Genomic DNA, 18,772 nt, shown 5'->3' with positions numbered 1-18,772 from the left:
TAGCCACACTACCATACATCAGGAGCGTTTCAGAACTGACAGCCAGACTACTGCGACCCTTAGGACTCATAACGGCACACAAACCAACAGCCACGCTCAGACAACAACTCACTAGAACGAAGGACCTGATACCCAACATGAGCAAAACTAATGTAGTGTCCAAAATCCCATGCAAGGACAAACAGGAAACATGAGCAAAACTAATGTAGTTTCCAAAATTCCATGCAAGGACTGCACAAAACACTATATAGGACAAACAGGAAGACAGCCTAACAATCCGCATACCTGAACATCAACTAGCCACGAAACGACACGACCAGCTATCCCTAGTAGCCACACACTCAGACAACAAGCAACATGAATTCGACTGGGACAACACTATCATAGGGCAAGCCAGACAGAGAACAGCCAGGGAATTCCTAGAGGCATGGCATTCATCCACAAACTCCATCAACAAACACATCGACCTGGACCCAATATACCAACCACTACAGCGGACAGCTGAAACTGACAACCGGAAGCGGCAAGGACAGACCACTATAAATACCGGAAGAAACATTTGCAACAAAAACTTCCAGCTCGGCGAACAGAACCTTTTACAAATTATGCCCAGATACCAAGCTCAGAAGACAACAATGAGTATGAACCTTCTATTAGAAGTTTGGATACATCAGATGAGAGGCAAGCGCGTCTGATAATGGCTATTCTCTCTCAAGTGAGGAGGAGGAGGAGGATGGATGAATTTGGTGTCGACATGTGGTGTCGGAAGAATGCATGCTTCCTCCACCACCACGCTTCCCATTCACTGGAAATCCTGGAATATCAATTGGTCAAGACACAGCTGATATGACTCCTTTGGATTTTTTTAGTCTTTTATGTGACAACAGAATTATTGATCGAGTTGTGGACGAAACTAATCACTTTGCTGAACAAACTGGAGAGAGAGATTGTATGTGGCGCCCTGTAACAAAGGCAGAAATTTGTGTATTTTTCGCCTTGAAAATGTTTGGGGGTATTGTGAAAATGCCAGATCAAGAAATGAACTGGTCGAAAGATGAACTACTTGAAAGACCAATTTTTTTTTGCCGAAAATGGTATCTTCAAAATAAAATTAAGTAAAATATTGGAAATAGATAAAAACAAAAGTTATTTCCATAATCAGCATTAAAATACTATTAAAAAAAGCAATAAAAAAATTCGTCTGAAAATGAAACGTTTTCTCCAAAAAAAGTCGCTGGGGAAGGGGTTAAAGTCTCAGTGACCAGACATCTGCTATCATAATTTCAGTCAAGGGTCAAATATGGGCTAGTACCAAACTCTCCTTTATGATTTGAAAACTATTACAGGATCAATTTGCACCTACAAGGAGGAATACAAGGTCCCAATTTTATACCTTATCCAAAAATCACCCCCTAGAGCAATGCAGCACTTTCTAATACTGCATTAGTATCAACCTGGATTTTATGCTGAATTCAAATGGAGTGGGATCTGAATTTATAATCTTCCAACGTAATCAGCAATATGCCATGCATAGCTACACAGTAAACATACAGAATACTTTTCTTTTTACTGGGACACCAGGGCTCTTGAGGTTCTAACATAAAGAATCTTTTATTGCCTACAGCTGAAGCCAAACAAGTTCGAACTCTTGGGTGTACTCCAGTAATTAACATGAAGTATTGGAAAGATATAATTCAGGCTTTGCTCATAAGCAACATGATCAGAGAATACTTATGGCAAAGTAATTAATAAGTTAGAAGACATCTGGGAGTAGCTTTTAAAGCTCAAAGATAAAAGGATGAAGCAAACCAGGAAAGAGTGCATATAAAAAGTCACCTGATCTCTTAAGATATTGTTTTAACTTTGAAAAGCACATCCAGTTTTTGTAATGCCATGTCACACTGAATTTGTCGCTATACCTGTGTCATTCAGGCAACTACAGTGTGTGTGATGCAACACAAACAAATCGCACAAGCTCCAGTCCATTTAAAGTGTCATTAAGGGGAGTGTCCAGCTTTCATAAAATCTTAATATTTAGAAATACATGTTGTAAGTGATGTGTAGCATATAGCCCCAAAAACATGCAAACATAGAAACAATGTCAATTCAGAAGTTCAATATGGTGGTAAAATGTACAAGATGTCAAGCATGAGAAGTCACAAGATGATGAGCATCTGTGATTGTACAATGAAGTTAAAATGTGAGGCCCACATCTCAATCAGTGCAGCCAACCACATTAAAACATTGTATCACCATTTTGAGTATCATCATAAACCGGGACAAGAGTCAATGTTGATAATATTCTTAACATGTGACTCAGATGATGGAGGTCACAGAGTCAACTCAATGATGCAAATCCCTTCTAGTAAAGTAAATTGAAGATACTAGCTCAGTACTGTCTGTGGGGCACGCAAACCCAACACAAAAGCACGTACAATCTATCAATGGTTTCAGGGGCGGGGAGAGAAGTATTAACGGATTGTAATTCATTAATTGTAGTAACATCTTCAACTAATCCTCATGAAGCAAGTCCAAGTAGGAATCCACCAACAAAACCTCCAGTAAGGACAATGTTCTTCTTCACAAACACAGTCACCTGATGGGGGAGAAGGATAGAATAATTAACATTTTCCATTTCACAGCAGTTGTGAAGAAACAAAGGATAACGTACCTAATGGAATTGTTTGTCATGTTTAAATTTTTACTAAACCAGAATTCACTATCAGCTTTATGGTTTGTATTATCTTAAGACATTCTGTCTAACGGTAAAAAAAATTCCAGTTTTTTGAAGTTCAGTTTTCTTTTGTCAGCAGTCATGTCTGGATTAAGAAATAAATCCCTCAAATTTCATGGAACAGAAAAACCATGCTAAGGTAATATTTTTTCACTACTGTGGCTTTTATTTGGCGAATAAAACTGTACTGTAATAACACAAGTTCACCATTTTCCTACCTCATCAATTGCACCGTGCACTTCTGGAGCAACCTTATTCTTGCCAATTTTCAACTGTTTCTTTGCCTTATTTACATCCCTTTCCACTCGCTTCCAGTCAATAGTGATGTATCCCGTATGATTGGCAATCTGAAAGAAAAATTAGAACATCACTCCATCCACCTGTTGAGAGTCACTACAATCATGACTTTTCACAGGATTCTGTATTAAGATTTTCAGTATCTTTTCCTAATGGATATGCACTGTTTGGTTATAAATCATGTGAAATGCAACTGTATGCTTGTTTCTTTACCATAATTATTGTCAAAATAGTTTTTCTCTTCCTTCCAATAATGAATGGAATTTTTTTTTTTAGGAAATTGATTATCACTATTCCCACAGTAGTAGCAAAAAATACAGCTGTTTTAACTTGCATTCTAGAAATTGGATTAACTTTTCTGTTCTTTCTTTTCCCTCAGGAGAAGAAACAGCACAGACAGTGTGCACAGTATACATATTTATGAATGCAGACATGCAAAATCACAGAACAATACCAATTTAATGCAACCTGGACCAAATCAACACTAATTCAGCAGCCACAAATGAACTTCGGAAGATGATGGTGAAGATGCCTTGAAGGAGACAGTTCAAGTATTTGGTTCAGTGATGAAGGAACATTTGTGATACATTTTGTCTCTTTTGGGCGGGGGAAACATGTAGGTGGTGGTGTTCCCATACTCTTCCTGTCAAAGTGGTAGAAGTTATGGGGCTGCAAGGTGCAAATCAAGAAACCTTGGCAAGTTATTGCAGTGCATCTTGTAGATAATACATACTGCAGCCACTGTGCACCAGTGTGGAGAGAGTAAATGTTTAAGGTAATGGATAGGATGTCAGTCAGGAGAGCTGCTTTGTCCCCTCCCACTCTGCCAAGGACATGGAGGTCCTGGGCCTCCTTCACCGCCGCTCCCTCACCACCAGACGCCTGGAGGAAGAACGCCTCATCTTCCACCTCGGAACACTTCAACCCCAGGGCATCAATGTGGACTTCAACAGTTTCCTCATTTCCCCTTCCCCCACCTCACCCTAGTTCCAAACTTCCAGCTCAGCACTGTCCCCATGACTTGTCTGGACTTGTCCTACCTGCCTATCTTTTCCACCTATCCACTCTACCCTTTCCTCCCTGACCTATCACCTTCATCCCCTCCCCCACTCACCCATTGTACTCTATGCTACTTTCTCCCCACCCCCACCCTCCTCTAGCTTATCTCTCCACGTTTCAGGCTCACTGCCTTTATTCCTGATGAAGGGCTTTTGCCCGAAACGTCGATTTCGCTGCACTTTGGATGCTGCCTGAACGGCTGTGCTCTTCCAGCACCACCAATCCAGAATCCATTGTCCTTGATGGTGTCAAGCTTCCAGAGTATGGTTAGAGCTGTACTAAGCTGAGAATGTTTCATATACATGGTGGAAAATTAATGGAGAGTCAGGAGGTGATCTAACTGACTTTTGTACCCCAGTTTCTCTTCAATGGTACAACTATCCTGCAAATCCCCCTCACAGGAGACTCCCAAGCACTGAGGATGTCACCTAGACAGGGGACGAAACATCTGCAACACAAATTCCCAGCTCGGCGAACAGAACCACAACAACGAGCACCCGAGCTACAAATCTTCTCCCAAACTTTGAAATCCCCCTTCTCCAATTTGAGATTCAGTGACGGTAATATCACTTAATATTGTTGGCGATGGTCACTGCTTGATAATTGTGTGGTAGAAATGATATTTGTCAATAATCAATCCAAGCCTGACAATATACAGATATGAATTATTTCAAAAATCGGAAAGATTGAAAATAGAACTAAACATTGTACAATCATCAGTGAACATTTCCTCTTGTGACGGAGGGGAGGTCATTGATGAAGCAGCTGAGGATTGGCTGGGCCTATGGTCTGATAAACTTCTGCAGCAAGGTCCTAGGGCTGCAATAATAGGTGTCCAACAATCTTCCTTTGTGCTTGGGCATGACACCTTCTAGCTAGTGGGAATATTCCCTGATTCCCATCAATTTATCAGAATTGTGTAATACCACATTCAAGTCAAATGCTATTTGATGTCAAAGGCAGTCAGGGAGTCAGATTTTTTTGGTCCACATTTGGACCAAAGCTGTTGACAGGTTTGGAAAAACCAGGATTATTCTCATTAAAACACAAACGATTAAGGGAGATCTTTAAGAGAGATTTTCAAAATTATGAAGTGTTTTAATAAATAGGGAGCATCTTTTCAAAGGCAGAATAGTCAGCAACCAGAAGACAAAGATTCAAGGTAAATGTAAAAAGAATCAAATGCAAGGTTAATACTTTTTTTGAAACAGTGAGTTGTCCTGATCACTCCCTGAAAGGGACAAAGGAAATTAGGTAAATATTTGGAAGGGGAAAATTTGGAGAAAAGCAAAATAGGAGACATGGAATTAAAACTCATTGGTTAATTCTTTGAACAGTTAATATAGGGTCTGTGGGCTCAGTGGCCTTCTGTGTGTATGAGACTGTTTTTTAGTTTGTTGGCCTGTTCATTTTCAGGTCCCTTGTATCATTTTTCTTCCTTCCTTCCTTCCCCACAAATACTACAGTATGAAAAACAAAGGTGCTTCGTGTGGTATTTCGAAAAAAAAGTACTGGGATAGCTGCTGCCAATGAAGAGCAATGAAATCAAAAAAGATCAAACACTCGAAATGAAACAGAATACAGACGCATGGAATAGTAATTATGAATTAAAGGACTTAGGAAAGGACAGTTGGGTGATAGTTTTAAACTCACCAATATTTTATAAGTGTCAATACAACCCCCTTTATATACTCTGACAGTAGGGACATAAATGAAATGCAAAAATGCTTGAAACTAATGAAATCAATAACTTGGATCATACTTTAGTAATTAATTAGACTAACTTAGTTATTCTATTCAGGCTGCACACTTGATTTAGCACTTTTCAAAGACAGCAATGAAACGAATGGCACACTTATCATCCACCACCAGCTAGGAATCAGCAAATGCATGTGTGATGCCCTCATTGGTGTGTTACATTTACATTTACTGAATATCAACTCAAATTCATATTAGACACACCCCAAAAAATTACTGTTTTTGTTTGCAGGATTAAACCCCAAAATATGCATGGGTGCAGAGATCATGATAGGTTACCATTGGTTTAAACATTGTCTCAGCCTTTCAGTCCCTGTCTATAGCTAAAAGCTCTTCCCTCACTCTACCATTCTGAAAAGACTTAATTTCCCAAATCAACAACTGACTCACCTGGAGCAGGAAGAAACCTCCACCAACTGCTGTTGCAGCTAATTTTCCAACCTTCTGAAACAAAAACCCTGCACACCTACAAAGAAAATGGCAGAAATTTAACGTTTAAAATTATGAGCAGATTGAGAAAACAGATTCACTCATCTCTCTCCAAAAGATTTGCCTTCTTGAGATTCAGTTGGAAATGGGACATGGATTCACGCACAAGTTATTTTGTAAAAACTTGAACGTCTATAAGTTACAGAACAACTAAGAAGTTCACCGATGAAATACAGGCCCGTGTATTGCGGAATACAGAATTAAAAGCAAACGTGGGAAATTGGTTGAGCAGCAGGTGACAGAAAGTAGAGATAATGGGCTGGTGCTCAAATTGGCAGGAAGTGACCAATGGTGTCCCACAAAGATCTGTGTCAGGGCCTCAATTATTTACATTATTTATTAACCACTTGGATAATGGCACAGAAAGTCATATATCCAAGTTTGCTGATGACACAAAAGTTAGGCAGAATTGCAAACAGTGTAGATGATAGCATAAAATTACAAGGGGATATTGGTAAACTGTGTGAATATGCAAAACTGTAGCTCATGGAGTTCAAATGTAAGTATGAGGTTACCCAGTTTTGGCCAAAAAAAAAGTGTTTCTAGATGGTGTGAAGTTATCTGTGGAGAGAGAAACAAAATTAGTGTTTCAGGTCTGATATCCAAAGAGACTTTGATTCAGGTTCATACATCTTTAAAAATGTGAAATGCAGAAAATAATCAAGAAAACCCTAATAGAATCTGGTCTTTATATCTAGAGGACTGAAGTACAACAATGCAGAAGTTATGCTGCAGTTATACAAAACCTTGGTTATATCTCACTTGAAGTACTGACAGCAGCTCTGGGCACCACACTTTAGAAAAGATACACTGGCCTTTAAGGGAGTACAACATAGGTTTATAATAAAACTCGATTTCAGAGGTTAGGTTATGAGAAGAAATCATACAAAGTAGGCATATTTTCTGTAGAATTTAGAAAATTGAGGCATGAACTGACAGAAGGAAAAAGCAGGGTAGATAATGATAAACTATTTCCATTGGTTGGGGATTCTAGAACTAGGGGACATAGTCTGAGAATTATGACCAGACCATTCAGGAGAGATGTTAGGAAGTACTTCTACACGCAAAGGATAGTAGGTATTTGGAATACTCTTCCACTGACAACAGTAAATGAAGGATCAGTTGTTAAAGTTTCAATCTGATATAGATAAATTTCAGTTAAGCAAAAGGTACTAAGGATATGGAATTAGAGAATGATCTCACTGAATGGTGGAACAGGCTAAAGGGGCTGAATAGCCTACTGCTGCTCCTATGAATGCAGCTTATACTAACAGTATGAAAGAAACAAACACAGAAAATGCTGGGGAAATTCATCAAGTTGAGTCAGATATGTATTTTCAGGATGATCACATCAGACCTGATACATTAATTTTGTTTATCGCTGCTAGATGTTGTCAGACCCGAGTTTCCCCCAACATGCAATTATTTTGCTTTAATATATTTTCAGAGAGTTACTTCACAGTTATAAGGACCCAGAGAGAAATGAATCAAGTAGAAACAACGTAGGCCCCAACGACCACATGAATCCACACCTACTATTCAAAGGTTCATAATAATTCAAAGGCTTATTCAGAGATGTTAAGGATGGCTGGTACAGAAGATAATTCAGGTTAGAACTCTCACATTATTGGGAACTTGAGGAACCTTCACGCTTACAGTAAACAAGTAACTGAAATCCCTCCTCTTTATCTGAAGATTTGGAATTTGTTCTGAAGATATTTTCTATTCAATCTGTACAGTTAAGTTATGACGCACCTCTAGAGTAAGTGAGCCATGACCTGGAGTCTCTGGGCTCAAAATATTGTTCTAAATACTTATGCTAATTAAATCATTGAGCACAAACCAAGCAGTTTAAAAGCAGTCAGGGACTCTCTGGGAATGTGTGGTCTCAGTTTTACTAAAATATCTCTTTCCTTTTTATTCATGTAGTCAATAGTGATTTGAAATACTTTGATCTTAGTGAACAACACCAGTTGAAACTATGAATGTTAAATTCTGAGTAGTTTCTTGAACCTTGTGTAGACTTAAAAAAATACACCACTACATTACACTAGCAATCTGTTCATTGGGATATTGTAATGGAAAACATTTCCAATTCAGTTCAACAGATTGAATTTGCATACACTCTCCCAATGTTTCTTAAAAATCAAGTAACTTTGGCAACAGTGATACATTTATAATTAGCTAATATGAATCAAACAACAGAGGATAGTTTTCTAAACATGATCTTCAATGTCACAAATTCTGTCCATTTTTATCAAAAGAAAGAAAAACTCTGCTGAAGGTGAATCAAAAGTTAAAGCTCACCACCCGCTGGCTCCTCCAATCATCAGCTGTGTTGCTACTGTGTATTTCTCAGCAATTGGTCCAGAATTTCTTCCAAAGAATCGGTTCCACCATCTTTGTCGTTTGGCATATTCAGCTAAATCCAACACCTCAAACTGGCTATTATCATTGGTTTTCTCTGGGAAGAAACAACAAGATCTCAATCATTTTGATATAGATTCAACATACTTCCAGGAAACTCTAGTTTCTTGGCTTATAAACTTACAAAATGCCTGTAAGAACATTATACCTAATGAATCTGACATCTTAGAACAGAACAAACAACACAGGACCTGTACAGTACTCTTGCTTTCTTCTCATCTAATAATAGCTTTCATTTTCGCTCCATCACGAAACATTTTACAAAGACATTTACATTCAAATCTAAAGGCACATTTGCTCCCGTATCCAAAAAGCATTTGGAACCTTTGAAAGTGAAACATCCAAATGCATAAATTTGAGAAGATACAATATTGAACATTTTTTAAAAAATTGCAACAATGCTAAAATAATTTATAATCGACTAACTTAATAATTGATTGGAGAAATATTTTCATAGCAGAATATGACTGAGTCATGGTTCCGTGCTCACTGAGACACCAGACAGAACCTAACTGTGTAAAAACAATGACTGCAGATGCTGGAAACCAGATTCTGGATTAGTGGTGCTGGAAGAGCACAGCCGTTCAGGCAGCATCCAAGGAGCAGCGAAAATCGACGTTTCGGGCAAAAGCCCTTCATCAGGAATAAAGGCAGTGAGCCCGAAGCGTGGAGAGATAAGCTAGAGGAGGGTGGGGAGAAAGTAGCACAGAGTACAATGGGTGAGTGGAGGAGGGGATGAAGGTGATAGGTCAGGGAGGAGAGGTTGGAGTGGATAGGTGGAAAAGGAGATAGGCAGGAAGGACAAGTCTGGACAAGTCATGGGACAGTGCTGAGCTGGAAGTTAGGAACTGGTGGCATTTATGGGGACAGTAAATTAGCCTCCTTTTTAAAAAAAACTATAAAAAGGTAAGATAACCAACAAACAACAAAACTCAAATCTTTGTGAGTACTCCAGCTCCAAACAATTTCTCCATTCTGGACTATAAATATTTTAAAATTGTATCACACACCACAATGATCAGAAGAGAGACACTGGTTAAAAGCAAATTACTGTGGATGCTGGAATCTGAAACCAAAAGAGAAAATGCTGGAAAATCTCAGCAGGTCTGGCAGCATCTGTAAGGAGAGAAAAGAGCTGATGTTGCGAGTCTAACTGACCCTTTGTCAAAGCTTTGACAAAGGGTCAGTTAGACTCGAAACGTCAGCTCTTTTCTCTCCTTACAGATGCTGCCAGACCTGCTGAGATTTTCCAGCATTTTCTCTTTTTGGAGGGACACTGGTAATTGAATCCAAGGTGGCACAGTAATTGGATGTAAGCAGAGATAATGTGAACCAGCCTAGCAGGTACACTTCAAAAGAATTTATTTTCAGATTCTATTTTTAACTCTGACCTTTTCAAAGTTGTCATAACAAGACACAAAATTATATCAATGCAGAAACAAGAGCCACAAAGGACAGCCCCTCGCTAGACGTTTTAGAGTACAGTTCAGAAATGCTGAGTGGTTTCCAGCTGGGATATATGTTACTTTTTTTACATTATTCTTGCAGTTTGAACACACCGACACCGCTGGGATGTCTCGACATGTTATTATTTCATTCTGCCACTGAACAGTAGGAAAACAAAAATGAACCAAAGTTGCAACCACAAGAGATGAGAATATTGTTATTCAGCAAAATGACTAAATAAGCAGAACAAAATAATGAGACAATTATATTTATTGATAATTTGCTAACATTTACATTTTACAGACGTGGATATTACTCCAACTGAGTGTGTCTAAGGTGCACAGACTCAATAGTCTGCTTGCAGTCCTTTCCAATTTTCAAGTTCACAAACAAAGTTGCTGTTAAACCATTTCAGCCTCATGAAGGAGTTATCATAAACTTGTCTCCAAGAGCTGATGATTCTGCTGGTTAATTTCAAACTCCCACATCAGCTGTCACTTTTCAGCATGCTCAAACCATGAATGGAATGCTTGCAAGATTTCAATCCAGCAGCTGTAAAGTGACAGACATTGGCAACTGCCTTTTGTGTATATACGCGAGAGGTAGTTCAGTGTGCCATCAAACATTGGAGATGGGTGAAGGGCGAGATGTAGTTGTAATATGCAGTATCTCCCCATGTGCCCATTTTTAAAGCTGAACAGGAAAACAAGCGTTTTTAATCAAGACAGCATGGTGATGCAAACCAGATCGAATCCTTTTTACACTTTATAGTACAGCTTATGCAAAATTCATCAAGGTCAGTAACCCTGGAAGCCTTTTCTCCTTAGACCAAAACAATAACAGGACTGTGGTCAGCCAAAATGAATGCTGAGCCAAATTTCAGACAAATTATGAAGGTGATCAAAACTTTGATGAAAAAAAGAGTCAAGCATTTAGGGAGAAATTGCATCCTGCACAGACTGCATAACTGGTACCACAGGTCGACAAGAGCTCAGAATTGGAGGAACACAGTTCAGGGAGGATGTGGAGTGTTGTACAACTGACAGAGACTACAGTGAAAGGGCAGAGGGGTGAGGCTATATCAGGATTTAAATAAAAGGAAGGGAATTTTAAATGAGACATTGGGGAAATAGGAGCCAATGTCAAAAAACAAGATCAGCAAAGGTGTGACCTGGTATGTGGTATGATATTGGCAACAGAGTTTTGGAATATACTGGAGTTTCAGAGTAGAAAGGATAACAGAGTAGCAGCACTGTCAATTGTGATAGTATTAGAAGCTCACCTCATTGTCTTAGAGATTCACTCTCATTCAAATCACGATCATGGTCAAGGAGGATGACAGAATCATTGGTAAAGATATGGAGTTTTACTAAAGGATTAGAATGTAGATATAGCTAAAACACCCATATGTAATCCATATTGTTATGAAAGCTTGTTCCAATTAGTGCACTGTTTGACTTGAAACGTCAGGGCTTCACAACTGTTCTGAGTAAGCCAATGAAGAACCAATCAACCTCCTGTAAAGTTAATTAAGGATAAAAATAAAGTCACCTTAGTCTTAGCAAACCATCGCGCCACTCTAATTAGAGATGCCTGGTGATGGTTTAACTTGAAGGTCACCATGCCTCAGATGAGGAAGAGAGGTTGAGAAGCAGAGTCCTTTATGGTAACCTCAGTCACTGCACGGTGAACCCACTCTGTTGGCATCACACTGCATCATAAACCAGCTGTTCCGCCAAGTCAGCTAATAAGCACCCAATCAAGAATATTGGCAGAACGCAAGGGAGTAAAGATACTTGAAACAAGAAAATGAAAAGCAAGCTGGATATACACAACAGATCATACACTTCTGGGAAGAATCAAAAGTCACGCAGTCAATGCATTGGGTCTAAAAATGGCTACACTCTGTAATACAGGGCTGTATTGTCATAAACTGGCTGAATATAACCAACATTATGCCTATAGGAGTGGTTATGCGGCATAGAGACTACACATAGTAAAATTACAATGTAGGCTTTTCCAACGGTTGGTTTATGTTATTTCAATAGCGATACATTTTCTGACCAAAGAACAATTCTTCTATGAACTGAATGGTAAACATCATTTAAGGGATCAAAACAGAAGGAGGGAAAGAGGGAAAGATGGAAGCAAAGAGACCGACAATCTCAGGACATTCCAAAGTACATCATAATGCAGTTACTGTTGTAATATAAGAAATGCAGAAACATATATAGCAAGCAATCTTCCATAATAACAATAAGGAAATGACCAGTTAAGCTATTTTCATGAAGTTAGTTGATTGGCCAGAACAGTGGGATGACTGTCCCGCACTTATTCAAAATAATGCTATGGGACCTTGGACATCCACCTGAGAGCACTGACTAGGCCTGGCTTTAATGTATCATCCAAACGATATACTTAACGATTAAACACTGTTGTCCAATGGAGTTCAGGTGCCATTATTGTATACCAAGATCTCTGATTAATAACCTGCACCATCGACACTAGTAGAACACATGATACATAATAATGATAACCATCTCATATTTAAATATTATGAATGTAAATACTATAACAATGTCAGTTGTATCAGGTGGTAGTGGTGTAGTAACCCAGAACCCTAAGTTAATGTTCTGGGCATTAGGGTTCAATACCCACCATGATAGGTGGTGAAATTAGAATTCAATACAAAAATCCGAACTTAAAACATCGCCTAACAAACAGCATGCAACCACTGTTGATTGTCAACATAAAAACATAGCTGATTCATAGCTTGTTCACTAATGACCAATACATTTACGATGAAGTCAATAAATAATATCAGTCTTTAGGAAAGGAAATCTGTTCTCCTTACATGGGCTCGCCTACAAGGAGAGAAAGATTTGAGGTTACTGACGACAATCAGCGATGAAGTAGAGTTCTTATAATGTACTGAGTTATTTAGGATCAAGGATGTGCCACTCTAAAGGGTAACAGAAGTGGATTCAATGGCAACAAATGAGAAAAAACAAATACTGGACAATGAGAAAAGAATAAGTGAATGGAACTAATTTTGGCACAGGCGCTATAGGTCAAATGACCTCCTTTTCTGCAATATCATTCTATCATCCACAATGCTTTGATAAGGTAATCAAACCTCAATTACCTTTACAAATTATGCTGGTTGTCATTTATCAACCCATATGTTTCTAAGGGACAATTCAGATTGTCCCAGATGGTTGGCCTGAAAAACTTCTCCATCACTGATGCTAGACTCAGTGACTTAGAGTTGTCAGGCTTATTCAAAAAGGGAGGGGAATAAGTTTTTGATGGAGTTTTTTGAGGATATAACCAACAAGTTTGATGAGGGCAGAGTAGTAGATGTTGTTTACATGGACTTTAGTAAAGCCTTTGACAAGGTTTCACATGGTAGGCTAATGAATAAAGTTAAATGTCATACGATTCAGGGAGAGCTTACCAACTGGATACAAAATTGGCTTTACGATAGGAGACAGAGGATGGTGGTAGAGGGTTGTTTTTGGACTGAAGGCCTGTGACCAGCGAAGTTCCGCAGGGATCGATGCTGGGTCCACTTTTGTTTGCAACTGATATAAACTATTTGGATGAGGATTTAGGAGGCATGGTTAGTAAGTTAGTGGATGACATCAAAATAGACTATATGAAGAAGGTTATTTACGATTACAAAGGGATCTTGATTGAGTGGGTCAACGAGGCGAGAATTGGCAGATAGATTTTAATTTGAATAAGGTAGTGCGTTTTGGTAAAACAAAGGAGGGCAGAACTTATACAGTTAACAGTAGGGGCCTGGGTGGTGTACAGACGTAGGAGTTCGGGTACATAATTCTTTGAAAGTTGTGTCATAGGTGGACAGGGTGATTATGAAGCATTTAGCACACTTGCCTTCATTGCTCAAACCATTCAGTCTTGGAGTTGGGACTTCATGTTGAGATTTTACAGGGCATTGGTGAGGCCACATTTGGAGTACTGTGTACAGTTCTGGACATACTGCTCTGCAAGGATATTATTAAATTGCAAACAGTTCAGAAAAGATTTACTAGGACGTTGCCAGGACTGTAGGGTTAGGCTGGTATTTTTTTCACTGGAGCTTATGACGTTGAGAAGGTGACCTTATAAAAGATTATAAAATCTTGGGGGCATATGCAAGGCGAGAGAAAGATTTAAAAGGGACCCAAGAGGCAATATTTTCAGAGGGTGGTTTGTGCGTGGAATAAACCACCAGAGGTAGTAGTAGATGCAGGTAGTTACAACATTTAAGAAATATTTCAACAGGCACATGAATAGGAAAGATTTTGAGGGATATAGGCCAAATACAGGCAAGTAGGACGAGTTTAGTTTGGGAAACTTTGTTGGCATGGATGAGTTGACCGAAGAGTCTGACAGTAAGAAGACAGACTGTGTGTGACTCTGGGCTCTCAACAACGTAGTTGACTTTTAAATGACCTCAGAAATGGCCTCACAAGCTATTCCATTTTATCAAACAGGTGCAAACTCTCAAAAGGAATGAAAACAGATGGACAACCTGGCATCACCTAGGCAGAAAGAATGACAACATCAACACTGCAAAGTCCTCCTAACCAAAACCTGGGTGCTTGTGCCAAAACGGGGAGAGCTATCTCACAGGCTAGTCAAGCAACAGTAAGGCATCACCACACTCACGGAATCATACCTTACCGACAAGTCCATGACCACCATCACTATCCTTGGGCACATCCTGTCCCACTACCAAGATAGATACACCAGAGGTGGCAACAGAATGGTTTTGGAGTCAGAAAGAGCTGCCCTAGGAGTCCTCAACATTGACTCCAGATCCCATGAAGTCTCTAGACATCAACTCAAATAGGGGAAAGGAAATTTCATGTTGGTTACAACTTACCACTCTTCCTCATCTGATAAAGCAGTACTCTCGACATTGAACATCACTTGAAAGAAGTAAAGGTAAAAGTAAAGTCGCCACAGTGTTACCAGATCACGTACTTGAATGGGGACTGTAAACATCCATCACCAAAGGTGGCTCAGTTGCACCAGCTGAGTGAATGGGACAAGTCCTAAAGAGTATAACTGCCAGATCGGTTCAGTGGCAAATTACAGGTGGAAGGTGGGACCTGGTCTTCATCAATCTGCCTATAACAGATGCACCTGTCCATGACAGTATCAGGAAGAGTAACCATCATATAGTCTTGGCCTCATATTGACAATATTCTCTATGATATTGTATGGGACTACAACCCATGTAAAATGGAATAAAGTTTAAACAGATCCAGTAACTCAAAACTGAGCATCCACGAGCTGTTATGGGCCACCAACAGAACTGTATTTAACCACAATTTGTAACTTTGTTGTCTGGCATATCCTCCACTTTACTCTTTTAAAACTTAAAGTAAAGCTACTTCTCCACTTTTTAAATGGAAGGTAATGGTAACAAAAATGGTAAAGATAGGCCCTGATGGGACACTGTTACAAAAATGCACATAATCCCACTCTACCATTAACATAAAGCTGGATGGTCAAAGCAGAGCTCAGCAAGTTATGGCTGTCACTGTCCATCAGTGGTGAAACAAGTGAATGTCGAAGATGATCGATGGGATGCGAATAGAATCATCTACTTTGTCTTGGGCAGTGTCAAGCTTCTCAAGTGTGGCCAGAGCTGCACATATCCAGGCACGTAGACAGCATTCCATCATACTCTTGACATTTGCCTGGGAGAAGGTGATCAGGCATCAGGCAGTCAAGAGGCAAGTTACTCACGATAGAGTTCCTAACTTCTGACCTGTCCTTGTAGCCACAGTATTTATACGACTATCTAATTCAGTTTCAGTGGTAACTCACAGGATATTAATGTGGGGTATCCAGCAATGGTAACGCCATTAGACATCAAGCTGCTATGTTTAGATACTGTCTTTTTAGAGATGATGAATGGCTGACCCATTTCTGGTGGGAATGTTGCTTGGCACTTATCAGCCCAAAACAGCATATCATCCAAGTCATTCTGAACTGCTTCAGTATCTGAAGAGTCACAAGGGGCATTGAGCACCACATGAAATCATCAGTGAACATCCTCACTTCTGATCTTAGAATGAGGAAAGGTACTAATGAAGCAGCTGAAGGTGTTTGAGCCAAAGCTGCTATCTTGAGAAACTCCTGCTTATATCCTTGAGCTGAGACAGGTGACCTCCAATAATCACAACCATCCTCTGATATACTACTAATGTACACTATTACTGTACTATGGTCACTGTAACATACATGGATATTATTGAACCATCTTTATACATTAATGCACATCACTGACACTTTTGCAGCATAGAGAATTAATGTACACTGACATTACTGTATAGTCTTCATATATTAATGCACACCACTGACCAGTATATCAGATATTATAAATCATAGAAATTTACAGTAGAGGAGGCTACTCAATTCATTGTGTCTGGACCAGTTCCCAAAAGAGCTACCCAGCTTGTCCCATTCTTCAGCCCTGTTTCTATGGGTCTCTACATTCAACACTTTCAAAAGTGAAACATCCAATGGATTACACCTCCACCATTCTTGCAGGCGGCACAGTCCAAATCCGAACAACTCTGTGTAAAGAGGTTTACATCTTATTTTTAGCTCTCTTGCTGTCAATCCTGAAATTACTACCCCTAAGTATTATCCTGGTCCTTGGATGCTGCCTGACCTGCTGTGTTTTTCCAGATCCACACTCTCGACCCTAATCTCCAGCATCTGCAGTCCTCACTTTCACTCAAAACCTAATTATTGACATACCAACTGGTGGAAACAGAATAATTTCTTCATCCTGTCAAAATTGTTCATAATTTGGAACACCTTAATAAGGTCACATCATAATTTTCTCTAAAATCCTTCATTCCTGGTATCATTTCAGTAAATTTCCTTTACTCACCAGGGCTTTATCATCCTTCCTTAAATAAGGTGCCCAAACTGATCACAATATTCCAAATGTGGTCTGACCAATGATTTACACAAGTGTAGCATAATTTTCTTGCTCTGATATTCTACATCTCTACTTATAAATCTAAGGATCCTGCAAGTTTTCTTAACAATTGTTTCAACTTGCCTGGTCACCAAAAATTATGCACATGAACTCTGAGGTCCCCTCAAAATTGTATATTGAGCCTGTATTGTTTCCCCATGTTTCTTCCACCTCACATTTCTCTGCATTGTAATTCACCTGCAAAGTGTCTGCTGTATAGTCTTTACTTAATATCAAAGAACCTTACTGATACCATTGCAGTATATCATGCAAAATAGTGAAATTGAGACAACCTTTATAAATTAATGAAGAAGATTACTGATCTGATTACAGTATATCATGCACTATAACATACATTACTGTAGTGTTTTATATTAATAAAGGATAATGGCATAATTATAGTACAGTAAACATTAATGTACATTAACATTACTCTAGTCTTTAGTAATAATGTACATCATTGACATAATTACAGCAGCAGACCCTAATTTAGACTTTATTGCACAGCCTTTTAATATTAATGTAAATCACTGATACTTATATGTCAAACACTGATGTACACTGACATTATTACAAGATATCAAACATTATAACGGATACTGACATGACTGTACAGTTTTCATCTATTAATAAACGACATCACTCAGCGATTAACACTGTAGTGGGCCCTCCCGCCCCATGTTAACGCTGACTTCACTCCCACCCTCCTTCCGCTCGGTCTTTACCCACCGCTGCCGCTGCCTAACTCTTCTCCCCAGGCTCTCACCCAAACTGCCCACCTAACAAACACTAATTCCCAGCACACTAACTCACCTTTCGCCTCCTCCATCCTGCTCTGCCCTCTCACCCGGAAACAATCCCTTCAAGCCAGCGGAAGTGATGTAACTGGGTGCACGTGCCCGGCCTGCTGTCAATCATTCAAGTGCTGAGTCCAGTCTGCAACCTACAGCAGGGTGACAGATGGCATTGTTTGTATATTGTTATTTGTGGTGTATTTTGATTAAAGAATAATATAATTTGTAAGTCTGTTTTGTTAATGAATTCTGTACTGGAAGATATACAATTTTATTGATGCAAATTAGGATCTGATGGTAGTTCTACATCGTTCGTGATATACATTAATATAGTGGGATTTATCAGGTAATGATGTGCTAGTAAACACATAACTAAAATTTTGACAGCACTAAAGCTGAACGGTCATTTTCCATGCCATGTGTTCTAAGAAATTAGTTTATTGTCCAGAAAAGAAGCAAGTCCACAGTAACTGTTCTAACTTAAAGGATGTGTCCAATGTATCCACTCTCCCTTTGACTGTAAATTGTTATTTTTTGCTATATAGCTGATCTCATTTTGGAAATAGACAGCACTCAACCAATCTGATGATTGGGCGGCACGGTGGCACAGTGGTTAGCACTGCTGACTCACAGCACCAGAGACCCGGGTTCAATTCCCGACTCAGGCGACTGACTGTGTGGAGTTTGCACGTTCTCCCCGTGTCTGCGTGGGTTTCCTCCGGGTGCTCCGGTTTCCTCCCACAGTCCAAAGATGTG

General features: G+C 39.3%; 1 protein-coding gene across 1 annotated transcript; it reads right to left on the bottom strand.

Annotated features, from left to right (window-relative positions):
• Nucleotides 1-1,592: 1,592 nt before the first annotated feature.
• Nucleotides 1,593-18,078, bottom strand: fundc2 (fun14 domain containing 2). The gene is made up of 5 exons (XM_060832681.1): nt 18,036-18,078; nt 8,645-8,801; nt 6,239-6,314; nt 2,953-3,081; nt 1,593-2,596 (listed from the first exon to the last, which is right to left on the bottom strand). The coding sequence occupies exons 1-5, from the start codon at nt 18,049-18,051 to the stop codon at nt 2,519-2,521; spliced, it is 456 nt and encodes a 151-aa protein (XP_060688664.1). The 5' UTR covers nt 18,052-18,078; the 3' UTR covers nt 1,593-2,518.
• Between the last annotated feature and the right edge of the window lie 694 nt (nt 18,079-18,772).

Source organism: Hemiscyllium ocellatum, chromosome 11 (assembly GCF_020745735.1).
Source record: "Hemiscyllium ocellatum isolate sHemOce1 chromosome 11, sHemOce1.pat.X.cur, whole genome shotgun sequence".
Classification (NCBI taxonomy): domain Eukaryota; kingdom Metazoa; phylum Chordata; class Chondrichthyes; order Orectolobiformes; family Hemiscylliidae; genus Hemiscyllium; species Hemiscyllium ocellatum.
The sequence above is the reverse complement of the archived record's forward strand: the minus strand, read 5'-3'. Positions and strand labels throughout refer to the sequence as shown.